The sequence below is a fragment of the Fusarium redolens genome, assembly GCF_020744475.1.
Source record: "Fusarium redolens strain MPI-CAGE-AT-0023 chromosome Unknown BKA55scaffold_2, whole genome shotgun sequence".
In the NCBI taxonomy this organism is placed as follows: Eukaryota; Fungi; Ascomycota; class Sordariomycetes; order Hypocreales; family Nectriaceae; genus Fusarium; species Fusarium redolens.
The window spans coordinates 3,439,795-3,465,307 of NW_025763665.1; the positions used below are offsets into that span (position 1 = coordinate 3,439,795).

General features: G+C 49.7%; 6 protein-coding genes across 6 annotated transcripts; 1 reads left to right on the top strand and 5 right to left on the bottom strand.

Annotated features, from left to right (window-relative positions):
- Nucleotides 1–1,202: 1,202 nt before the first annotated feature.
- On the bottom strand, nt 1,203–5,057 carry BKA55DRAFT_534493 (uncharacterized protein; the record flags this gene model as incomplete). The annotated part of the gene is made up of 1 exon (XM_046189597.1): nt 1,203–5,057. One exon carries the CDS (start codon nt 5,055–5,057, stop codon nt 1,203–1,205), a length of 3,855 nt encoding a protein of 1,284 aa, XP_046055543.1.
- Nucleotides 5,058–7,896: 2,839 nt separating this feature from the next.
- BKA55DRAFT_534494 (amino acid permease/ SLC12A domain-containing protein) lies at nt 7,897–9,444 on the bottom strand (the record flags this gene model as incomplete). Its single annotated transcript, XM_046189598.1, has 1 exon — nt 7,897–9,444. The coding sequence occupies one exon, from the start codon at nt 9,442–9,444 to the stop codon at nt 7,897–7,899; it is 1,548 nt and encodes a 515-aa protein (XP_046055544.1).
- A 2,561-nt stretch (nt 9,445–12,005) lies between these two features.
- BKA55DRAFT_500253 (plasma-membrane choline transporter-domain-containing protein) lies at nt 12,006–13,485 on the bottom strand (the record flags this gene model as incomplete). Its single annotated transcript, XM_046186738.1, has 2 exons — nt 12,006–12,326; nt 12,373–13,485. The coding sequence occupies 2 exons, from the start codon at nt 13,483–13,485 to the stop codon at nt 12,006–12,008; spliced, it is 1,434 nt and encodes a 477-aa protein (XP_046055545.1).
- A 1,449-nt stretch (nt 13,486–14,934) lies between these two features.
- Nucleotides 14,935–19,168, bottom strand: BKA55DRAFT_534496 (RNA dependent RNA polymerase-domain-containing protein; the record flags this gene model as incomplete). The annotated part of the gene is made up of 2 exons (XM_046189599.1): nt 14,935–17,099; nt 17,149–19,168. The coding sequence occupies 2 exons, from the start codon at nt 19,166–19,168 to the stop codon at nt 14,935–14,937; spliced, it is 4,185 nt and encodes a 1,394-aa protein (XP_046055546.1).
- Nucleotides 19,169–20,279: 1,111 nt separating this feature from the next.
- BKA55DRAFT_590061 (fungal-specific transcription factor domain-containing protein) lies at nt 20,280–22,930 on the top strand (the record flags this gene model as incomplete). Its single annotated transcript, XM_046195034.1, has 8 exons — nt 20,280–20,379; nt 20,439–20,702; nt 20,760–21,000; nt 21,067–21,354; nt 21,402–21,653; nt 21,703–22,596; nt 22,651–22,769; nt 22,833–22,930. The coding sequence occupies 8 exons, from the start codon at nt 20,280–20,282 to the stop codon at nt 22,928–22,930; spliced, it is 2,256 nt and encodes a 751-aa protein (XP_046055547.1).
- Nucleotides 22,931–23,559: 629 nt separating this feature from the next.
- On the bottom strand, nt 23,560–25,251 carry BKA55DRAFT_685008 (RIO1 family-domain-containing protein; the record flags this gene model as incomplete). The annotated part of the gene is made up of 2 exons (XM_046198729.1): nt 23,560–23,667; nt 23,725–25,251. The coding sequence occupies 2 exons, from the start codon at nt 25,249–25,251 to the stop codon at nt 23,560–23,562; spliced, it is 1,635 nt and encodes a 544-aa protein (XP_046055548.1).
- Nucleotides 25,252–25,513: the final 262 nt, after the last annotated feature.

A 25,513-nucleotide genomic window follows, 5' to 3' on the forward strand; every position in this document is an offset into this window, starting at 1 on the left:
GTCTAGAACAAAGCAGATCATGTTACTCTATCACCTTGTTCTTTATTCTTGAATCTATCTCTATCCTTCGAACCAAACCAAATTCACATCTACTATGATTCTCTGTTCATACAAACATGTTTGGTTTCTCGGCAAAACATGTCACTCATCCCGTTTCGTCTCTCCAAACCAAACACTTACACCTCGTCTCCCTTTCTAAGCGATCGGTCCCATGTCTTACACCGTCGCCAAGACCCGACTTCACCGGAATTCGAATCTGCCAAAAGACAATTCGTCCGGCCTGTCAACCGCTCTTAGGTCTTCCCCACTGTATCTATCAACCCCTTGTCAGGGCCTGTTTGGAGCCAGCGCAAGGGGCGCTAAGATCATTGGTGGAACATCCAACGGCTATGTTTGAGCCTCAAGATGGAATGATAGAAAATGTCTTGAACCGCCGAGATTAATTAAAGAGGATTATTCCGGTGTTTGTCGCTTATTTATAATGACCAACTCCTCATATTCTTCACATGAGAATATCACAATACTTACAACATCTTCAATTAGATATTTTTGTATACAGATATTTCGCATCTAATACGACGATTTAGTGGCTTCAGCACTAACAACAAGCATAACATCATCGCGATAGCATAAAGCCCCCCTGTAAAGTGGATCAACCCAGCCCTGTATCCCCCTCCAAACAAACGCTTCTCATCCACGGAAAAACTCTCCTCCAAAACTTCGAAACCCGCCTCCGACAAACACCAACTCCCTTGTTTCAGGATGGCATGCGGCCAAGGAACGTCGCCTATGCATAATAATAAACATCGTCTATTCTTCCGCCTACAATTAATTAGTCCCTGACAAGCCGGAAATCGGCAGACAACCGTGCCACGCCTGAATAGACGAAGTGCCCCTTGGCAAGGTGATTCTTGTATTTTCGGATTCAGGGACATGTCACTGCGGAATAGTATAGATGAAGTTAATCAACTCGAGACGGTTTAACAGATCTTTCGTCAATTCATCAGTTTTACAAACTCATTAATGTCTCTCCATCCCTTCCCCCACGTGGTGAAACATGCAAGCCTAAACACTATTCATTTTCCATCCCAACATCTCGTGATTCAGCTCATCATCATGATCCGATAAAGCAAACAAACAAGAGAAGAAATTCCTGAGATCACAAATCTAGATACAAATTTTGTTTCACGCCATGCATAAATTTAAATCGGCTCATCACGAGGCTCAATAAGAACCTCATTAACAGCAACATGCGGCGGTTGACACACAGCATAAACAATAGCGCTAGCAACCTCCTCAGGCTTAAGAACCTCGGCACCCGTAGGCTCACCGTACTTCTTCAGCGCCTCCTGGTCGGTCGACATGCCCAACAGGTCCGTCGCCACATTTCCAGGCTGCACGGCCGTGACCCGTAGACCAGAGCCTGCAGTCTCCAGACGCAAGGCCTGGAGCGTCGCTTCGACAAAGAATTTACTCGCGGAGTAGACGCCCAGACCCGGGAAGACCTTGCGGCCTGCGTCGGAGGAAATAGCCACAATGTGGCCTGCTCCACGGGACAACATGCCTGGAACTGTGGATGACAGGCAGTGCAGAAGACCCTTGCAGTTGACGTCGACGGTGCGCTCCCACTCGTCGGTCTGGTTATTCGCCATCATGGTGAAGTACATTACACCCGCGCAACTAACAAGGATATCAACCGGCCCAAGCTGTTCAGTAGCCTCTTTCATAAGAGACTCCACCTGAGCCTTATTCGTGACATCTGTCTTGTGAATAAGAACTTTACCACCGTAGACGCTGATCTTCTTCTTGACGCCTTCGAGGGCTTCAGTTCGACGAGCAGCGACGGCAACGTGGGCGCCTTCTTTGGCGAGACCAGCAGCTACTGCGGCGCCGATTCCGGAAGATGCACCTGTTACGACGGCGACTTTTCCTGCGAGGCGGCCCTTGCGGCACTTTTTGGCGACGCCGTTGACTTGTTCGCGACGAGGAGGGCGGGAGAGCCAACCCCGAGCGTAGAAGTGTCGCATGTAAATCTCTAAAAGACCGTCGTTCATCTTGGGACGAGGGACGTCGTACTTGTCGAGTGTAGGCTGTGTCTTGCCGTCTTTGAGAACAATGACTGACTTGAGGACCTCCACGCTGGGCATACCACCGCGGAGAATATCGACTGTGAAGGGATCGTCACCAGTCTTTCTGTTGCCTCGCTTCTCCCACCACAACGCAACCCAATCGTCCCATGGTAGAGTCTCAGTAGGGTAGCCCAGCTTAGCCAAAGATGCAAATAATTCTCCGGAAGGTACAGGGGCAGGGTCGCCGAGATGATACATAGTCTGCTCGGTGTCGTTGGTGTGGTTGGCGAGAGTGACGATGGCGTCGCTGACAAAGTCCACAGGAGTCATCTCGATATACCAACCCTCAACATCAGGAGCACGACCAAGTTGAAGGGACTCGACAAGAATAGCGTTGATCAAATCCCAGGCGTTCGTTGAGCCAGAGACGCTGTGACCAGAGATGGTTCCAGGGCGGTATACACGCACAGGAATACCACGACGGCTAGCCTCGTTGACGAGCTTCTCAGCAACCCACTTCGTCTGACCATAGCCATCTAGCAACTTAGTAGGAACGTCATCCACATCGATGACAGTGTCCTCACACCAGCCAGTATGCGAAGGTGGAAGCACGCCGTTAGTCGAAACGTGGTGAACAGTAGCGCCGCTACGGCCAGCAAGACGAAGAATCTCGCGTGTGCCCATAACATTAGCGTTTCGCAGAGCAGCGTAAGGATAAACCAGGTTAACAGTAGCAGCAGCGTGAACAATGACCTGCACACGAGTCGCCAGCTCATCAAAGACATCAGGAGCAAGACCCAGACGGTTTCGGGTAAGAGTACCGGGCAGAATCTCAATACGCTCCAGAAGATAATCCTCCCAGAGTCCAAGATCGATCAAGTTCTTTCGAATACGAGCCATACCAGCGGGTGCACAATCCTCGACGGGTTCGGGGAATCGCACGAGACAGATAATCTGTGCGTCTGTAGAATCGACCAAGTTCTTCAGGAGGAAAGCACCCAGATAACCAGTGACACCAGTAAGGAGAATAGTCTCGGCATCTCTGAGTGCACGCATACGAGTACCGTTACCCTGAATATCTTCAGGAAGCACAGAGTCTGCGCGAAGAACAGCGGGGAGATCAGCCTGCACAGCAGCAGTGTGACCATCACGAGCAGCCTTGATAGCTGAAACATGTCCTTCAAGAGTAGGTGTTCCAGCCAAAGGAGCCAGAGGAACTGGAAAGCCGAAAGTCTTGGTAAGACGGCCAGCAAGGTCGGCGAGAGCCAGCGAATGGCCACCTAGGTCGAAGAAGTCGTGCTTCGGTGTGATGACGCTAGCGGGCATGTTAAGCGACGCAGCCCATAACTGAATGACAGTCTCAGTCTTGACCTTGATGTTATGCTCCTTCTTCTTCTTCTGCGCAGGTCTAGGCGATCTCGGAGATGGAGGTGCAGGCAGAGCCTTGAGATCGACCTTACCGGAGACACCATGTGTTGGGAGCTCCTCCAGCTCGACCCAGACTGAGGGAATCATGTAGTGAGCGAGATGGTCCGTGAGAGCACGTCGAGCGACGGGGCTGTAGCCATATTCATCGACGAGAGGAATGGTTCGATCTCTAGTCTCGCCCTTCTCACGAACGATGTAAGCAACAATTTGTCTCTCCAGACCCTCACCGTGAGCCACGACCGCACAGTCACGAACAGCAAGATGCTTTCGGATAGCGCTCTCAACGGCTCCAGGCTGGACGGTATAACCACGAGTCTTAATCATGCCGCCAACTCGGCCAGTAATCTCCAAGAGCCCATTAGGAAGAATGCGAGCCAAATCACCAGTTCGGTACATGCGCGCGTCCTTGTCTCCAGCGAAAGGATCAGGTTGGAACGCCTTGGCTGTTGTTTCGGGCAAGTTGAGATATCCTCGGGCTAGAAGTTTACCACCAACGTAAAGCTCTCCGCTATCACCTTGATTGACTCTGTTGCCAGCCTCGTCGAGAACATAAGTATGCTCAGGATCTGTTGGAGGACCGACAGGGCACACTCGTGTGTCAAAGTCAACGAATGTCCTGATATCTCCAACAGCAGTCTCGTGAGTCTCGCAAGCACTGTAGACATTGAGAAGACGTGTCTCAGGAAGAGCATCCATTGCACGGCGCACAAGATCTGTAGTGACGACCTCACCATTCAGCCAGAGCGAACGAAGATGAGGAAGCTGCTCGCCCAGCTTGGGATGCCGAGATAGAACTGTCGCCAAAAGTGTAGGAGTCATGAGGGTATCGGTAATGCGCCATTGTGAGAGAAGCTCAACAAGAGCAACTGGGTCATAGCTGGCGTGATCGGGAATAGCGACAGTTGTGGCACCTCGAATAAGAGGTCGGAGCATCTCCCAAATGAAGAACACATTACATGCCACCCTATCACCGGGCTTGAGATCACTGACAGCAAATCTCAAATCGTAGGAGCGAACCGCCGCCCTGTGGGGATTCATAATACCCTTGGGCTTTCCCGTCGTACCAGAAGAGTACGACACAAACAGCAAACGCTCCACATCATCATCCTCTGGCAGTGATCTCCTCTCGTCGAGATGAGGTGAAATCTCTCCCCTAGCTAACTTGTCGGGACTATCGACAACAATAACCGGAGTTTCAGAAGTGAGATTGCCCGAGTACTCAGATTGAGTAAGAATGACAGTTGGTTTCGCATCTTCAATGACATCTCGCAAAAGGCCAGCAGGGTACGCAACCTCAAGCACTAGAAACGCACCACCAGCTCTGAGGGTAGCGAGAGCGGCGATAACGTAGTCTGCACTTCTGCCCATGAGAACACCGACGAGATCATCGCGACCAACACCGTAGTCACGCAATCGCTCAGCTAGCGCCCAGGTTTCTCTGTCGAGCTCTGCGTATGTGAGAGATCTCTTCTCATCTTCGAGGGCCACGGCATCTGGAGTTGCTTGGGCCTGCTGCTCAAAGAGAGCAGCGAGATCCTTGTTGACATCGATAATTGTCATGATGTCAGGTAAGTTTGTGTGAAAGTGAATGTGAGGGAGAAGGGAAGGTAGTGGTATGAAAGGGTAGGTAGAGATGAAGAGCGGTGGGTGGGTCACGCGACCACTGGGCTAAAAGAGATGTCGGTGACGGGTCCGGTAATGTCTGTCTATCCCCAACAATTGCCTCTCACGTACGTACAATACGTATAGTACGGAATAGATGATACCTTTTCTGGGGTCTCGGTAACGTTAGTCTGTGATCCCCAAGCGAGGATCCTTCCTATCTCTTACTCTTGTAACAGTAGACACCTTTCAAGCTGCCATATCCTAAGGTTTGTGGGGTTGAAAAAAGGCCAGCAAGATAACACCTGGCTGTTGTGCTACAACACCGGTCAAGGTCGATTGAAGATAAGAATGAAAAAGATAAAGATCCAGAAAGTATCACCAAGTCTCTAGGTTTTAAGAAGAAGCCACTTGGAAGCAGGGAGTAGCATTTTATTCACAATACCAGCCAGTGCATCAATCAATGTCAGGGCGGTGCCAATTGACATGCCCCCCCACGTAGCCATGATTGGACTGCCCTAAAGACATTTCAGGCCTAGCTGCCCGCCAATTTTGGGACCTGGAGGGGGAGGGGGGACTCCATCGCGGCCCTGGAGAAGGTATCAATGGAGGGGAATGGAAGCATGTCTTTGGTTCTCTCGTATTTTCTTTCAATTCATGTCTCTGTTAATATTGCGATGTTCAATCGCTGAAACTTAATCTTGAAAAGTTTTGATCCCTGTAGGGAAGAAACAAGGGACTTCTCAACGAAACCAAACATTTGGGGCCACTTTCACGTGCTAGAAACATCTTTTACAGCACCCCTGATTCTGTCTCATAGCGCCAATCGGAACTCCCCTAGCGACGTTACAGGGTAATCTTCAATTAGTTACCATACTTCAAGATATTTTCAATATCAGCTTGACGAATTCTTACAGGGTTTATGGTACCGTTACAGACTCAGTTTGATAAAGCATTGCTGGAAAGAAAGAGTGAACAGCCTATAGCCATACGTGATAACACTTCCAGCCGCAGGATGGTTATGCACAATGTGTTAATCCCAGCACCTAGACCTGGATCATTCCTCCAAAACCAAGTCACCTGCATATCAATTGCGGGATTATTCAAGAGTTCGTACTATTCAAGCTACTCGTCACACGAGATCGACCAAATTAGCACGTTCACGCTTCGGATCTCGCAGGGCAGACAATCCCAACTTGTTCTCCCCGTTCCCTCCACTGATATCAACATATCGCCTCATCACCAATCCTATCCTATTATCTGACCGAAGTGCCAACGTGTCACCACCCTCTTTTCCAACTTTTCCAACCCCATGACTCCCAGAACCGGAGTACTTTACCCTCGAAAGCCTGTCACATCGCGATTCTCCCCGTCGTGCACTGCCCTGATTGGCGCCGACGACCCGAAGCAGAGGGGTCGGACCATCGCCACTATTTGTCGAGCATTACCGCTTTCATACTCGTGCATGACGCTCGGGGAGTCTATTTTCTTGGAGGGCCAGCGAATCAGGGTGGATGTGATGAGCTTCTTTGAGGCACAGGATGCGCCCTGGATTTTTCTTGCCCTGTCGGAGTTTGATCATGGAAGAGTTTGAGGTTTGGTGGTGGTGAGACAGACGTTCTCGGCAAGTTATTGCTCTTACTAGGCTACTCAAGATAATCAGTTGACGATGGTAATTCTTGACAATTCAGCCATTGTACATATCCCAATAAAAAGCTGAAAAGACGGCTGAAGAGGTGGGTTGCAGCGTGGGGTGACCCTCCATCTCCATCTCCATCTTGGCTGCGCAACATCAAAAGAAGCTTAAGGCGAGGCTTGGCACAAAGACGTCAGCAACTTTGTTCGCGTAGAGCCGCCAAGCCAATCGCATCCGCCGAACCGCACAGCATTAGATCTGCAGTCAATGGTTTGCTCTTCGGGGAGATGAACTCGTCGCCGGAACGGATCGAAGGCGTCCGCCGAGCTTGATAGGAATCCTGTTCCTCCTCCATGACTCCCGGACCAGACCAAGTTATGGACGACACAACGCCTGTACCAAGGGTTGAGCAGTGGGCAGTACAAGCAGTTGAGAGTCCTTGGGACAGAATGAACGAGAACGACATTTTTTTTTTTAAAACCAATATTGATATACATGAGTGCCCAGGTCAAGATCTTGTGATTGTCTGCTTGGCTATCTCAGTGCTGAAGATCAGCAAATCTTTATTTTCCTCCATCGAACCAGCAGGGAAACGGCGACACCATAATTGAACCGTTGAAAATTAACCATAACAAACGGAAACCCATTAATCAAATCCTATAAATAAAATAGCATGATTATTCTCCATCACTTTATCCGGTCCCACCAAAGCTTGTCAAACGATAAGATAAAGGGACCCGCCTTGACAACGCCCTTTACCTTGTCTTGTCATTGTCAACTGGGTCCCATCATGTCGAGACACAACGCCCTTTGCCATGTCTTGACATGCTGCTAATAAAAAATTACCAAATAATTTGATACTTTTACCGAAAAAAGAGTGCCATTCCGTGGTCTCATGCCACTATTTGACGTAAAATAAATTCATCGTGCTACAATAAAACCATCGATGTCCCCCTGACCTTTGATGTCTGTTTTATCCTATTATCCATCCCCTGACTTCGAATTATCGATTCTAAAGTACTACACATTCGACTTCACGGACGAGACTCGAGTATTCAGGGTATCATATCTCTCATTACAACTATTAACTGCTATACGCCAAAAAGGACACAAAACTTTTGCTACTTTTCCAACACCCAAAACTCCGAATCGAAACTCGTTTTACATTTCCTCTCGTCCCTTGCTCAGATCAACCTCAGCTAGAGGAACAACCTTGGTTCGGCAGATGAGCTTATGACCAACATACAACGCCGCGAAAAGCATCAAGCTGATGTAGTTGGAGAAGAAATCGGCTACGCTCCAATCGATAAAGGCTGTGAAACCACAAGTGATGGTGATCAACGCCACGAAGAAAGCACCGTAGTAGGAAAGGTAGGGCTGGAGAGGAGCGAGGTAGGGCAGCTCAGAACGGGGAATTCCCTGCACGCGCATGATCTTCTGGAAGCGGATGTGGCAGACGTTGATGAGGACCCAGGTGATGAAGCACGAGGTGGAACTGACGTTGAGAAGCCAGTTGAACACCTCGGCTCCGCTGGAGGACAGGTTGATGTAGGCGATGAGACCCATGACAGAGCATGAAGCCACAGCAAAGTAAGGAGTTCCATACTTGTTAGTGCGCTTCATGAAAGCGGGAGCAAGACCATCTTCAGCGAGCGCGACCATGATACGGCTACTAGAGTAGACGTTTGAGTTGGCAGCTGTGAGAATGGCAGAGAGAAGAACGGCGTTGATGATGTCAGGAAGCACCTTGACACCAGCGCGGGTAGCGACGACGACGAGAGGTGAAGCAGAAGCATCCTGCGCACCAGAGTCAAGTCGAGGATCGTTGGAGGGAACATTGATACCGACGAAGAAGACGGTCGCCATGAACAGACTGAAAATTCCCCAGAAAGTCCAGCGGATAGCCTTGGGAATAGCCTTGCGGGGGTTGGCGGTCTCACCGGCGCCTACACCGACGAGTTCAGTGCCCTGGTACGAAAAACCAGCAGTGACGAGAACAGCCCAGAAACCGACGAATTTGCCCGTGGCACCGTCAATGTCCATGTAGGTGTTTGTGACGCCGGGATCCTTCCAGTACTTGAAACCAATGTAGCCCTCCTCACCAACACCAGCGTTTACGCAGATGGAGAAGATGATGAAGCCAATGATGGTAACGACCTTGATCATAGAGAACCACATCTCAATCTCTCCAAAGATCCTCACGGGGACAAAGTTCAACGCCGTAAATAACGCCCAGAAAACACTGATCCAGATCGCAATACTAAGATCCGAATCCCAATACTGGATAATAATACCCGCGGCAACAAGTTCCAGCGCAAAGGTGATAGACCAACTAAACCAGTACAGCCAACCCATGGCGAAGCCCAGCGTGGGATCGACGAAACGAGCGGCATACGAGGTGAACGATCCAGTGATGGGGATGTACGCCGCCATCTCTCCCAAGCTGACCATGACGGAGTACACGACGGAACCCATGAAGGCGAATGCGACGAGGAGCGACACGGGACCTGCTTTGACGAGGGCTGGACCTACACCGAGGAAGAGACCTGTTCCGATGGTGCCGCCAATAGCGATGAACTGCAAGTGACGCGAGCTCATGGCCCTGTCGAGGCCAGCCTCGCCGGTCTCGACATCTTCCTTGCTGGGGGTTTTCTTCTCGTTGCTAACACGAGGGGACTTTTCGTCCGCTGAGGAAGAGTCCATGAGCATGATGGCTGTATCTCAGGTAACAGTGAAGCTGTCGATAATGCGAGACACAAGAGACAAGAAGACAGGATTGACTCGCTTGAAAGAAAGGGAGAAGAGTGGTAAGATGAGATGAGAGACGAAAGACCGAGACCAAGTGGGCTGGCAATGACTCTGTTATGTAAAAAAATGAAATGTCAACGGGGATGGGTATATCAATCGGGAATGAATGGGCCCATTACGAAAAATTTCGATATCGGACCAGGCCAGTTACCTACCAAGGTCTGGTCTGTGTGAGTGGATGTAAATGGATATTTTGGCAGCGAGATTTTCTCGAACATTTGCCTCCCGGTATGAGCGATCTCAGCGATCACCACAACACTCAACCATCAAACAACCTAAATTACCCGCCTTCCCCAGCTTCCTATTTCGATTAAATCACCCTACATATCACAGTCATAAACTACACATCATATTTTCAATATACAAGTAGTAAAGGAGAGCTCCGGGTTTTTGGGTTAATCACGTTGAATGTGAAATATCGCGAGATGTTTAATTCTGTAGTTTCCGGTTCGTTACCAATTGAGTTAGGTTTCCCGAGCCGCCACGCTAAAAACGCAGAAGAAAAAGTTCTCAAGGGCCAGGGGTTGTTTTTTTCACGCGCCACTTGAAATCCTTGCCACGGACAGTCCGCTGCAAAACCACGCAAAACAACCAATGAGTGTGTCTCAAGCCAAGAAAAAGAGAAAATTTCAAGTGGCTTGATATTCTGCATGGAACAAATCGAAGCCTTGGATCGGGTGGCTTAAGTTACATGCAGCTGCTCGTGGTCTGACAAGGCACCCTCCCAGTAACTCTCTCAGCTTTAAACTGTCGGGCCATTTCGTAGAGGTTTAACAAGGATATGCGGCTCTTTCTGCCGACGACAACCTCGCATCTCCGACGTGACTGTTTTACGTGAATCACTTCTCCATTATCGGAGAGCACCGACCATCAATAAAACCTGCTAGACTCGCTGATACTGGGGACGAAATAATGGATCTAGCCGAGTGATTTTGATACGGTTACGTGATGCTGAAAATAAGCATTCATGGCGTCAAACGGGGTTTGAGGAGAACCTGGGCTTGGGTGTTTTCATTATGTACTGACTCCGCAAGATGCCATCACTGTTTAGTTTGTGACTGGGGATCTGATGGCGATTACGGGCCGAGACTGTCAGTTGAGTCATGAAGAGTTCCGATGTGATGGGAGCAGTTGTGATGCTTCAATCGGATATCAAGCCTCATCCCCAGTTCAACCCAACGGTCGAAAACACTTTACCCCCAAACCATTATTAGTGCAATTGACCATTGGCATCGTCACAGTAACATTCACTCAGATGACAAAACATTCCACCACTGCATAGCCGTCTCTTCCTCCGCGTTATCCCCATCATTCGACAATCTCGCTTCCCTCCCCCCGCCGTCTCACCACAGTTTAACTGACAAATTCTTTGACGATCAAGTTGTGTAATACTCCCCCCTATCATACCCTTCAGCTTGGACCTAGCTAGGATCGTGATAGGAAAATAAGATCCGGGAGATCTTCCCGCGAGGCATGCATGAACTGACTATTCCCTCGTGTCGTTACGGGCGCAAGTCCGATAGGCTCTATGCTTGATGGTCTATTCTTGGCAATTATTGTTGGCTGTTTGATGTGATATCCAAAAGGACCTTTGTATCCATGCTTGAGTGAGACTGTGCGGCGCAGTTGGTGTTGATGTTGGAGCTGTAAACTCACACCACTTCGTTTGTAGCCAAGGTTTGACGACGGATCACCCCAAGCCAACATACGAAAACGATGCGGAAACTCCTTCACCTTGGGTTATGCTGCAAATTGGTTCGGGTAACCAATCTGTTCCATATTAACCTTCAAGTCACTAGATTGATCACTAGAAGGAGCCTATCATCGTCCGGTTCTGAGATCTGACCTTTGTTGGTGTGGTGCCAGCCCATCTTGCGTCCGTCCTTCGCTGCCATTTTAGCCCACCACAATAGCTCCTTTGTCGAACAAAATGCGCAGCTCAAGTCAGCTCGATAATCTGCATGCACTTTATACAAACACTTCAGCCTCCAGACCGGTTTACAATTGCGCCCCTTATAAACATGAAGCGTCAAAACACCACTTCCTTAGTCATAGTCCCTGATACCTTGCACAGTTCAGGTAAGCTACAGTCATTCAACATCATCGGTGAATCAAAACACCAAGCAAGATTCAAGTTCAAGAAGAAGTTATTATTTATTATGACGGATCATTACATATTCTCAGCGGTACAAAACCGCTGAGCGAAACAAAAGACAATTTTCATCATGCACAAGACACAATGAATCCTCCAGTATCCTTCTATGGTATCATTCAAAGACAAGCGGCCAGTCAATCAGTCAATCGTGAAAAGAATCCCAGTCCTTAGGCTTCTCTAGCCTAAGCTTGGACTTTTTATCCTATAATTCAGTAAGTATTCGTCATTTTAGCTAATCAGTCGCTCGTTATGACTTACTCAGGGTAGAGACATGATGATATCAAGATGCATCTCCATCTTGACTTGCTTATCGATCATGAATGACCTGCTGAACCTTGGGATACACTCTGCACATCTCCTGGTAAAGCTCGGGGTGATCGCGCCACATGACCTGAGGATCCCAACCAGCAGCAACAAAGATTGTCTCGACACCGCTCGAAATCGGGGTGGTGAAAATGTTTGCGATCTGGAAGCCGATGAGGAACGAGAATGCCATGACGACTGCTGTGTATTGACCGTCGCTGTTGTAAGGGGGATCGGTGAAGTAGAGGTAGAGGTAGGCAAGGAGACCACAAGCGTATGCGATGAAGAGGCCGCCGAACGAAAGAACAGGTCCGATGAGGCAGTCCTACACAAGTTAGCAGTGTGCTTGAAGAAAAGGTGATTGTACTTACGTTGATCAGAGCGTCAATTCCTCGGTCCTTGATCATCTTCCAGGTATCCTTCGCAGCCGCAAAGTAAGCCTTGCCGTAAAGCGCAATATGGCAGAAAGCATATCTGTTGATGAACTCAACAGCCCACTCCAAAATACCAAGAAGGCAGCCAATGCAGCAGAACAGAGCGTATCCCAACATGCTGCCATCTGCAGCCTCCTGGTTTCGAGCAGCGGTGCAAATCTGACGGACGAACTGGATAATGGCGACCAGCAAGCTACCCAGTGCAATGGAACCAAAGCTGTAGGTCAAGGCTCGCTTGGCAGAAGCGCGAGTAGCATCTTTGGGGAAGTTGTGAGGGTTGAAGTACCAAGAGCCGTAGACGCCGGCAATTGTGGTGTGGATGGTGTTCTTGAGCCACTCGGAGAACCAGTACATGGCGAAGGTGATGAAGACGATGAGACCGATGACCTTGCCTTCACTGCAGCCGCCGTCGGCGCAAGAGGGGTTGTCGTTCGCGGGCTGATACTTGACGTAGATTGCGACAAGAGTGATAGAGAACCAAGCAGACATAGCCGTAGCGATGATGCCTCCAATCAGACTAGTGAGGTAGACATGGCCATACTTCTTGCTAACGTCGATGGTCGTTCGAAGCATCAGCGCCGAGAAGGGAATTCGAGAAATCCATGTCCAGAAGCAGAAGGCCAGGAAAAGTCCAAAGATGAGGAACACAATTCCAGCAGACCAGTATCTGCGCCACAGGTAAAAGATAGCAGTTCCAAGCGCCCAACAGATATTGAGAATACCAGTAACCCAAATAAACTGCTTCGGAAACAACCGCGCAAGCCAAACATATGCACACGATAACACAAACGCAACAGCGAGTACAAACATGAACAGAATAACGGTACTCGTGTTCAGCGAAAAGTCATTCCGATTACCGTAAATTCCAGACCCAGCATTCCCCTTATTCGCTGCGTATCCTTGAAGCGCAATACCAGAGACAACAACGTAGCCAGCCATGAAGAGAATGAAGAGGATACCAGCCCAGAGATCGTTGTACTTTGGCTTGGGGATCTGGAACTGCTCTTCGAACGAGGCCTTTTCGTTGCCGCCGTAGCCTTGGGCGGGCATGTAGCCGTTGCCATTCTGGGGAGGGTATGGCTGTTGAGGCGGTGGTTGATATTGTTGCTGATGGGTCGCGGGGGGAGGTTGAGGTTGGTATTGTTGTTGATAACCGCCGCCGTTGGAGTAGCCGTACGGCGGCTGTTGATTCGGATTGTAGTAATTGTCGGATTCGCCCATGGTCGATCCTTGTAAAAGAGATGCCTTGATAAGTTTACGATGAACTTAGGAGGCTCTTTGACGAATTACTTTCGCCGCCTGGTTCAGTCTCGTTGCTCCAGGGAGGATGTTTCTTATTCGCGATGGGGTCGTGATCAGCGCAGGGATACCAAGTACCGGGTCGCAATACGAATACCGAAAAATCAATCGCGCTTGATGACTGATTCAATCAATGCTGATGGTGATGATGAAGATGTGAAGTGTAAACACAAACACAAACACAAAAGGGAGGGCACCAAAAAAGAAGATTATCATCACATACAGTCCAAGCGGGGCCCTCCAAGATTGCCCAAGAATCAAAGACATCACACACACGGAGCTTGGCCTAAACTCAATGACCTCATTGAGGCGCCAGAGCTGTAACGGAAAATGGTTTAGATCCCCCCTCCCGCCCAATCAGATCTGCCACCAGCGGAAGCTCCCTGTAGCTACAGGGCCTGAAGAGCTGAAGACCAAGAGCCGCTAGTGTCTTGTCCAATGCCGACCTGCCGAGCGCCAACCTAATCTTGTGAATTTGGGAGTTTCCGTTATGCTTAAGGACGTCCGAGCGGCCTTTTTGTTTACAGAATAACCCGATTCTTTGTTTGCATTTCTCTGTTTCATACGGATACACAAGTAGACCGTGCTGTGTAATGAATGCAGCTCGCCCGCCTAATGTTGAATTCATCACAGATCATTTACGCGCGTCATGACGGAGACAAGGAACATTCCAGTGCTTGGCGTTAGCTGATTGAAACCCTGGCAGCTGTTATGGGAATAAAGCACGGGAAATTTCGAAGCATGACTTTACAGTTCGATCATCGGTAGTGGCTGCAGCCTGCAGCGCTTTGGCCTTAATTCCTTGTTCCTGGATCTTAGACATCACATCATGTGCTAGCACCACAAAACGAATGACGATATACACAGCAAAGTCACTGCGATGCACCTCCACCGGAAGTATTTTCTCTAGTAAAGACTACTCAGCTCTTCTGTCTGTTGCGAGTAGAATGTAGTGTATTAATTACAACGCCAGGATATCACTCAATTCCACAAATACAAACCCTCGATTGCATTGGATCACGCCCGTGATCAGCTGAAGGACGCCCAAGCCAGCTTCGCATCAGCATATCCAACGCCCCCACGTTCTCAATATCCTCAAGTCTCAACCTTTTCCTCCCAAATCTGCATCCAACGTCAAGAGCCCCCGCTCTTAAAAGATCCCGTATTCGAGAACGTCGAACTATCCGATCCAATGCGCCTCTAGGCATCGTCAATCTGCGTCCCCGTCTCGTCATACTCCGTGACCTCCTCCAGCGCCGCCAGACTCTCATTGTCATGCCCGATCTGCCTCCGCGCATTGAGCGCCGCAATACGCTTGTTGTCAGGTTTGAGAATACTCCACATCTCAGCCGTCACTGCGATCGCGCTTGCGTCTGATGTGCTGCGTGACATCGTTGCTTTCATCCAGGCGAGTTGTTTGCCTGAGAGACGCCAGAGCATGTTGTATGAGTTTTCATAGCCTAGTTTGAACATGGTTGATGCTTTGAGGAGCTCCCATTTGCTTAAGGATGGGTCGCCGCTCCATTTGTCGAGGAGGGGCTTAACTTGCTTCGATGTAAGGAGCTCGGGTGGTGGTTGGTATGAAGACCATTTCTGATGTATTTCTCTGACTTTAACGCCAAAGTCGCTGTTCGAGGGATCGCTTTTACCGCCAGCCATTGCCCTCCTCCATTCGTTGGTGGTATCAGAAACCTGTGCACGGAGGGCAGTCATGAGTCTGCCAATGATCCTCGAATCGTTCTTCTGGCTTTCGAAGTCGTCCCAAAGACGAGCTAGATCCTTGTCCCATGCTTGTACGGGGACGTCCTTCCCAAAGAGAGCATCAGAGAACTTCTTCAATGCATCTGCGATTGTGTCCTCAGCTACCATAAACTTGAGCTCATCAAGAATATGTATGGAACCATCCCTGTTGACGTAGTTGCGTCTGGAACTCCTCTCGTTCTCATATTCTGGGTCTTTGCCTTTCATTTTCATATCGCGCTTCAACCGATCATAGTCTTCACGAGTGAACAACAATCCTTGTTTGGCTTGGTCCACGAGGAGAGCGACCAGGGTACTCAAAGCAACAGCCCGTTCGCTGTTGACTCCTCTTTCCAGGTAACACAGCTTTTCTTTGAACTTGGTCGCGATACCTAAATACCCTGGTTGCATGTTGAACGAGATCGCTGTGCAAAGAAAGTCTGCGCATGCACTATCGACATCAGTGGCCGCATCCAGGATAGAACTGAAACTTGGGTTGGACTTTCGGAGATATCCCTGCCCAACGAGATCCGGCTCGATTGGCTTTGGCGCATTGTTGAAGTTGTTGACAATATCAGGGTCCCAGCATATCCAAGCCAAATCACCATCGTAATCACCACCAGAAAGCATGTCGGCGAGCGGAGACTTGCCCTTGGACGAAAACACGATGACATCTTTAAGCCTCTTCAAGTTCGGTCGGAACACAGCTTTGACTTTTTGTATGTCGCTGACAAAATGGGCTGGAGCTCGAGCTACGAGAATGTTGATCCCATCAAGCAGCGTATCTGATTCACCATCTGCTTGAAATTTCGAGGAAAACGCAAGCTGAACCTCGCCTTCTTCTAGTGTACCAGTGAAGTCCACCGTCATGAACGCGTAGGTCGATCGAGGAATCTTGATATTCATCTTCGCCTTGAGCTGTTCAGCCTGTCTCTTCTGGTTATTCCACACCATATCTCTCAGGAAACGACACTTGGTGGCGTCGAAGCCAGCGTCGAGCATGTATGAGATAATGTCTTCTTCTCGTTCTGGCAGGGCGCCCAGGAATGGGACATTTCCCAGTGTCGCTCGGTCAAATCCGCGATGTGTGAAGCCACGAAGATTAGTCGGATGGGTCATGGCAGCGAGTTGACCCCCAATCTCCTCTTGAAGACCATTTGCCAGGTGACGAGCGATAACATTGCGCATATCCTTGGGCACAGGCGCCTGCGCCTCAAGAACCGGGATGAACTGCGTGTTGAGTGCAGCAGACCTCAGCTCTCTGGACCATTCGCGCACCTCAAATGTCCGGTGATGAATGTCTTCAAAGTCGCAGTTCCATTTGCGTTGTGAGGGATAAGTCTCGATCCAATCGTCGTTGTCAAGACCATCGTCCTCGACGTCAACTATCCACATCCCTTTCGCACTCCCGATTCGTGCCTGGAATGCGCATGGTGTTTCCAAGAGTCCCAAGTGAGTCGCTATCCTCCGCCCCAGGTTGCGAGACATTCGACCGATACCGTCACCCATATCCTTCTGCTCTTTCTTCTCTTTATTGCTCATATACTTGTGGAAACCTAGCATTGTATCGCGATGTCGAAATTGGTGAGGTTCAATGACGATAGTGGGAACAGTCTTACTGAGGCCTGGACTGGAATATTAGCTAAGAGCATGAAAAACGGTCAAACAACTCACTGAGAGCAAGTCGTGAAAACAACTTTGGCACCGGTTGTGAGGAGTTCTGCTCGATATTAATAGCCCAATTCAAGAGATCACAGCGTCGCATCTTTGTACGATACCCTAGAGATGTCGCTTCTTCCAAAGGAGGAAACTGACTCATGGGAAGACGAAAGTTGATACCATCAGTTGCGAAGAAGTAGACGCGCTCTTGCATGATCGTAAGTGACTTGTGAGGAGGGCGCGGGTCTTTGATGGACTTCTTAGCCTCTCGAGTATAGAAAGCTGTCCATGAGCGACCGACAAAATAATGAAGGCTCTCAGTCAACCATTTGATGACTTTATTTGCACCTTGCGGGTCTTGCTTAATTATGTCGGGCGCGTCTCTGGAAGTGGGCGATGGCATGATAACTTCCAAGAAGCGATCTGCACCAAAACGACGACCCAGTCGATGTCCAAGCTCAAGACGCGGTGGTTGAAGCTTGAGCCGATATAATTGCCCAGAATCTTCTGTATTACAGACAAATTCTGCAGCAAGAACGACGGCTTTGTCTTGTGAGGCGAATGACCCGAACGCAGCATCCCATACGGCACGATCGCAAGCTGGAGGCAAGCCTTGTCCGACAAAGAGTCGATGTCTGAAGATCTGGCCTCGGAACTGGGTTTGATCATGCCAACTATCGTTAGGTTGGTATTCGAGATCCCACGTAGACAAGTCCACGCGACAATGAAGCGCGGCACGGGTAAGCTCCCACAGAATGATCAGAGGGGCCTGATTCAACCCGGGAATGGGGAACTTTGGCCAGATGTTTCGAAGGCGATCTGTCAGCGCACATCCAGGTGGTTCTGGGTCAAAGATGGGAGCATCGAGCAGCATTGTGTCAAACTCGTTCATTTCTGGCAGGCTAGAATAGGCTGTCGCGGGGCTGCTGGATCGAATCAGGCATGTTCTCTTCAAATCGACCTGGCTCCGTATAGGCTGAGGCATTGACAGAACTGGAAGCCTTGGCTCTTCCATGGGCTCATCTTCATTGGTGAGATCGATGACAGGCTCTGGGGGCGTTCGATCCCCATACCTCCGAAATGAAGGCGGTTTCGCTGGATCAACGTCATTGTGATTTTCCTCGCTTGGTGGCTTGTACTCAAATCTTCGAATACTTTGAGAGAAGGGAATCTGAATGTCTTTCGATGAGGTCGCATTGCTAGTGAAGGAAGGTTGAGTGCTATGAAAGGGTTGCTGAGATCTTTTAAACGAGGTATTCGTTACGGTAGTTGCTTGAGTGCTCGGCGCATAGTCATTTGTGAAATCAGTTGGAGCCAGTGAAACTCTACTGGAATTGAATGACCTTATGCCGAACGATGATGGCTGAGTGCTGGCAAATGATGTGGTGGCGGAATTGGCTATACCATTGGTGAAGGACGATGTACCTGCGCCTCGAGCGGGCCGTCCCGTTGATAGACGGCTACTGGAGGCCACAGCGCTAGAACGAACTGGGATACTGTCAATGCTATCGTACGCAGGGGAACCCTCGAAAGAGTCTCTAGATCTCTTGGAACTAGGATCCAGGAATTCATCAGACTTGCGCTTCGAATACTTAGAACGCTGGCGATTCACGATATTGTCGTCTTTGAGCAACTGCAGCAGAAAGTCCTGTAGCTCGGCCCGCTCCTCTGGAGTCAAGCGGGTATGAGGACGGTGTGGAAGTGGGCCGAAGGAGGATTTGGTCGGGGTCGTATCAGGGTCAGCACGGGGCTTCCAGATCCAATTCTTGAGATGCTCGTCCGCTTGCTCACGGAAGCGAGTCAGACATATCGAGAGACGGTTGGGGTCCTGGAACTTTAGGCGATATGCGCATAGGTAGATGTGTTCGCTTCGCTCTTGGTCTCCATTGCGATGCTGTTGCCGGCGCTTACTGGGCGACAGAGTTAAGTCAGGGATGTGAAGCTGAAGCTGAAAATCAGTGCTGAGCGAGCGAATGGTGCGATCGAGTTCGTCTTTGGCTTGCTCTCCTTTCCTGGATGAGAGCTGACTAGCCATGACGACCGGCGCCAGAAGCCAAAAATTAGAGAGTCAAATCGGTTGAAACAGTCAAATGAGTGAATGGGGAATCTGGGAAGCGAGCATGAGAGCCTAGAGTCAGTAAAATTAGCGCGCGACAATTGAGGGCGGGAGATCACTCTCAGCTTGCGCTGCGCTGCGCAGAGGCTCAGCCAGCCAGAGCTGCAGGTCGTACAATTGTGATTGAAGTGTTCCTTAGCAAACGGGACACTTTATAGCTGTTTGAGTTCTCGGCCTCGATCTCGAAGGCGTGAAAACGGTTGCAATGGCAGTTCTGGTCCTGAAAGACGGTGGTGGTTTGTTGTAACAAAACAGCTCTATTCAGCAAATCAATGTACAGCCTCGTGAACCAAACCGAGTCCAATGTTGGATCATGCAAGAACAAATTGGGTATCAGAAAAATATGGTGATTGGACAGGGGAGCATGGGCGAGCGCAGATGTTGGATAGAAATGAAGGCACTTGAGACAGGCAGTGAATGGTAGGCCCCCACGCAGAGAAAACAGCAAGACGAAACAGCAAAAAAGGACGAGAGAAAGAGCGAATCATGATAAACTGAAGTTGCATTGATTGAGTGCTAATAGGAACTGTTGATAATTGTCAAAAATGAAGCTGAACATGATAAACATGGAGAATGAATCGTCATTTCTCTTGTCTCCTTACCCTAGAGACGAGATAATCATGACAGGCTGTGGCTTGCTTCGCGGAATCGGCCTCAGTTTATCCGACCGGTGGCTTCGGGATGTCGGTTCTCATACTGGTCTCGTGCCCCATTGAACGAATCAACAGCCAAGCATAGAGAAACCAAAGGTCAAAAGATCAGCCGCCAAGTGCATTCTTCCCCTTCTTTATTACCTTATTAATACCATCCCGATCCTAACTAAAACCAATTCGAAAGCCGAACCGGCCCCGCTCGTCAGCACCGCAATCTTCCCCTCCTTCGCCCGCTCTCTTATCGCTATCGCATGGGAGACTCTCGGAATTCGGCATTCGTAAACCCTCATCTGCAATCATAACATCACATCGCAATTGCTATCGCGACCTTTGTTTGGCTCCACGGCTCGTCTCTGAGCCCATATCCCCGATTCACCATGGCTGAGAACCCTAGTCCAGATGAGCGGGTAGCCATTGATGACCTGACCCCAGAGGAGGCCAATCGAATCATACATTCCCATCGCAAGGTTCGCTACGGTAAGAGATTACTGTGAATAACCTCAATTGAGGAAATCGATAGCTCATCATCACGTTAGGTACTGCCTGTTGGCCCTGTCGTCAGAGAAAAGTCAAGTGCGACAATAAACAACCTTGTGAAAACTGCGTCAAGAGAGAGCATCCAAGACTATGTTCCTATAAGCCCAACCGCTCATCAACCTCAAAGCTGTCAGGCTCTGCTGCACCTTCAGAATCAAGTCAAGGCATCGCCAATCGAAAGAGAACACATTCATTCTCAGAAGCTCCTCGCGACGAAGGAGTGCGCAAGGTTGAGCGACAGGACAGTTGGCCGCGCACCCTTGGTGAGTATCCGAAGTTCCGGGTCATGCCACCGTTCATACGACTAATAAACAATACAGCAAGCATCGATGAACCGGAGGTTGCAGCAGACCGTTACCTTGGGCAGAACAGTATTCCTGCCTTACTGCGCGAGCAGTCTTCACCAGTTCACAAAGGTGAAGGTCTTGACATTCGACAAGACATGAGGTCCATTCTCGGCTTGGACACATCGGCGCCTTTCCCGCTGATGTCGTCGCATCACCTTCAGAAATTGACACAGGATATATCCACTGAACTACCTTCCGACCGCGAGGTTATGAAGTGAGTATTCGCCTTTGCCCTCTGCTCAATCGCTGTGGCGAGATCGTAAGCTGACGAGCCATTCAGGCTGTTCCGTACATACAAGGAAATACCTCAGCCTTTTTGGGGATTCGTTATGGACATTGACGACCTTGAGGCCAAGCTCATGACTTACCTAGAAGATCGTTCACGCAATGCGACAAACGGCATCAAGTCCACCAAACCAGTTACCGCGTCATGGCTGGCAATACTCTTCGCCGTTTTGGCCGTTGGATCACAGTACCACGAATCGCCATACCACATTCGCACCCGAGACTCTCAGCGCTTCATTCAGATATCCTTTCACTTTCTCCGACTGGGCAACTTTCTTCTTCGGTAATGCAGCCTGCCAATTTTGACAAACCTGGACTGACACATCGTAGACCTTCCTTTGACTCTATCCAAGCTCTTCTTCTTACATGTTTCGTTCTTCTGAATGACATGAAGGCTGAAGCATCATGGGCGCTGATGGGATTGACCTGTCGTCTTGCCCAATCGCTCGGTCTACACAGAACACCGCGTAACGAAAGCCGCGACTGTACACCCCCAAACACCCAATCGAAAGAAATGGTGCGAAGAAGATTATGGTGGAGCGTTGTCTGGCACGACACCTTGACGTCGCTTTCCTTTGACAGGTGAGTAATTGAGTATCGCATGTTGATGGCTCACCTCTAACGCTGTTAGATCTCCAATGACCAACTTCCCCTGCTGTCCGATCCCCGTCATGTCACCCTCACCAAGCGGTAACTACTCATACCTCGAAACAATGTACCATCTCATGGAAATCATTTCTCGTCGCCTAAACCCCGACGACATGATGAGTGCTTCATACGCCCAAATCATCGACGACTGCGAAGCCGTAGAAACCCTTCGAAGCCGCACCGCACCACAATTACGAAATAAAGAGATTTGCAAGACAGCTCTCGACCGGCTCCAACACTTTGCAATCCGCCTCCACACATCATTTGTCATCTCCGTCGCATGTCGTCCAGCACTCCGAAAAGACAGCGAATTCGAGCCCGAGCAGCGAAAGACGCTAGCAGATCGCTGCAAAGACAACCTAACCGAAACCGTCAGGATGTTTCTCGCCATGCACCAGCTCTCCTCCATCCCAACGAGAAGCTGGGCCTTCACGTATCACGGCCTATCATCAGCTCTGCTCCTCGGCATACTATGTGAGACAAAGACGGATCCAGAGGTTCGGCAGTTACAGGGTGATCTGATCGCTGCTCTCTCTGCCACTGCTGCCAAGGACGTTAGCTCCCCTGAGCCGCATGTCATGACCACCGACAAGGACATTGAACTCTCCGGCCCACTGTACCGCGCCCTCACGGCCCTCAAGAACATTTACGACCATGGCTCTATTGTCCCGTCACACCTCAAGAAAGAAGGCGACGCCTCTGCCGCCGGCAGCGGGAGCCGGACGCCCCTTAACCCCTTTGGAAACCCAGGTCAACTTCCCGGAAATGGCAATTCATTGTTTCGCAACGTTTCCCAGAGCGCAGACCCCAGAGAGGACGCAGCGCTCGCTATGGCTGAGATGCAAAACGGAGGAGCTTCAATTCAAGACTTTCCAGGGTCAGTATTCCTTTCCCCTCTCTCTGATGTGAACGTTTATAAAAGCGTGCCTAGTCTTGCATACGGTCAGCAGATGCCAAACGGAAACCTGAATCTCGACAGCATGAACGCCATGAACGTCGATCCTACGCAATACATGGCTCCCATGGACCTCTACGAATCTATCTGGGGTGGTATGTCACTTCCCATCTGTCATACTCTACTCTCTTGACAGGCCAAAAACTAACTCGCCACAGAATCGCCGGACCCGTGGAACACGGGAATGGACTCGTTGAACTTTGACTTCCTAGCCCAGCCACCGCCAGGCCAGCCCCAGCAGCAGTTTTACTTTTGAACATAACCAGTCCTGTTACGGTATTACCTGCCGGGAGTTGAAATTTGAGATATTTTGATCAGATTGAGATTGTACGTTATCATGTAATGGCGTCAAAGGGGGAGGGTTAACTTTTGACTTTTTATTTGTGTTGTAAAAAACACAACTGAGCGATAAAATCAGGGCATTTCATACATAATATTCAAGTCGTTACTTTTTTTTCCGGTGTGCTTTCTTCAGCCCCTTGTTACAGAGGTTCAGCCAGGCCTCATCCGGTGGGAACCCACCTCTCCCATACCGGAACGGAACGGGAAGGGGAGGCAAAATACAAATCGTCAGAGCTCTCTTTGATCGTTCAAAACGGACCCATGAAAAGGGGAACGTTCAGATCGCCGCGGGAGCCAAAGAACCGGAGGTTACACAGACCCCAAGAAGGGGAATGCTAAACCGTCTCGGCCGGCGTGACATCTCCGGGCGACGAATCAATGTCTTCATCATCCGATTGCAGTGCCTGGGGGAAGGGTTGATATAGGCTTTTCGTGCTACTCCTCCTTCGGCCAAAGGGCCCTGCGTTCTCGACACAACGGTCTCTTGCCCCGGAATGGGGGGAGAAAGCGAATAAGGAATCGCCAAGACTGAGCTGTTCAGGTCTATTTCTTGCGACGGGACGAGGTGGCGACGATCTTCTTCTTTAGGTGCTTGGGCATCTTCTCCTTGCGCTTCTCGCGCTTAGCTTCCTTGACGGCTTGTTTGTGGGCCTGGAGAGTTATTGGTCAGTAAAGTTTCTCAAGGAGAATGGGTGTTGGGAATCAAACCTTCTTCTCATCTTTATCCTCGAAGCGACGGCCGCGGGGAGGACCCTTTTCGAAGTTGGCCTCGTCGTTTGAGTCGCCTGAGAGAGATGCACCTTCATCGTCAGAGTCGGATGTGGAAGCTTGTTCCTCTTCGTTGTCTTCACCATCCTTCTTGGGAGCGATGACCTGGTCTGCCAGTAGATTACTGTAGACTAGGTCGTTACCTTCACCTTGTGTCACCTTTTGAGCATCCTTCTCAATATCGTAAACCTGCTCTAATGTCTGAGGAATGTATTGGTTTCTGAACACCTCGTTGTCAACCTCGATCTGAGCAGCCTGGTCTTCAGTAGTATCAGCGCGAGTCTCGTACAGAGTCTCGATCGCCTTGGCCATTTCTGGCTCCTCCACGGGACCCTCAGGGGTAGTGATGAAGTTGAAGATAGCGCGGTCAGCAAGCGTATCAACGCCCTTCCGTCTAAAGAAGTCACCCACATTCTTGATATCCATACGCAGGAACTCAAGAGACCGAGGATGATCAGGCTCCACACTTTGCGACACGTCGATAATGTAAAGCTTCTCCTTATGGTAGAGAATGTTGTACTCGCTCAGATCGGCGTGGACAAGACGACAGACCTGATAAATTCGGCGCATGATGCCAAGCAGCTGAACATAAAGCTTATACCACTGCTGATCGACATCGTCGCCCGTTAGAGTAGCGTCACGGAGGCGAGGATACGCCCAGCCCTTGCGGTCGCCGAGGAAGCCCATGACGAGAACGTGAAGCTTGAGGCTGATAGGCTCTGGGCAGGGAATACCAGCTGTGTAGATCCTTCGTAAGTTGCGGAATTCCTTCTCCGCCCAAAGCTTAACCATCTTCCTGTTGTTTCCCTTGTCAAAGCCACCTTTGAAACGGTGTTCACCGGTGATGTAACGCTCTCTATCCTTGAAGCTCAGAATGGCTGTCTTGTAGACCTTGATAGCTCTTTGAGTAGTCTCGCCAGTCTTATCATCGTAGAGGACGGCGCCGTAGACGTTGGCTTCTTTACCGGTACTGATAGCACCGTGGACTTCGCTAACAAAGCCACGGTTGATCATCTGGAGGAGAATCATGCGGGTGCGCTGGTCGAGGACTTGTTCGCTGGTGGCGCGGTCGGCCTTGTCCTTGTCTTTTTCGACATCTTGTTTGACACTGTCAAGACGAAGCTTGGCGGCGTGCTTGGAGAGGGCGGATACTTGGTCGTCGACGCTGGCAAAGGTGTTCGCAGTAGGTTTCTGCTGATTCGAGCGAGGAGCAACGGCGCCGTCGGCATTGCGCTGACGGTTATAAGATTTGGTCAAGTCGCCTGCATCAGCAGCCCACTCATTATCGTCGAAATCTTCCTCGAAAATATCGTCAAAATCGTTATCGTCTTCTTGCTCAAGAAGAGCACCGTCGTCTTTTTGAGTCTGTAGTTCGCGGGGTATTTCTTCTGTCTGTTCGTAGCCCTGGTTTGCTGTGTATTGGTAAGGAGGCTGGTGAGGAGCAGCAGGTCCTGGCGTAGGATCCATGGTGAATAATTTGCAACGCGATTTAGCGAGATTGCAAAGTATGTCGGTTATGTTGGCGAGAACAAATTCGATGAAGGCGTTGTGGAATTTTTGTGCAACCTTGTTACCGCGGGGTTCAAAAAAACGTTATCTTATCAGTGGACGTGTCTACCAGGGTTCACGCTAACATCTGCAAGATTCTGTTTTCAAGATTTGATAAATGCAATATATATAGAAAATTAGGTTACATTCTCGGAATATTTATTGAGGCAGATTAATCATT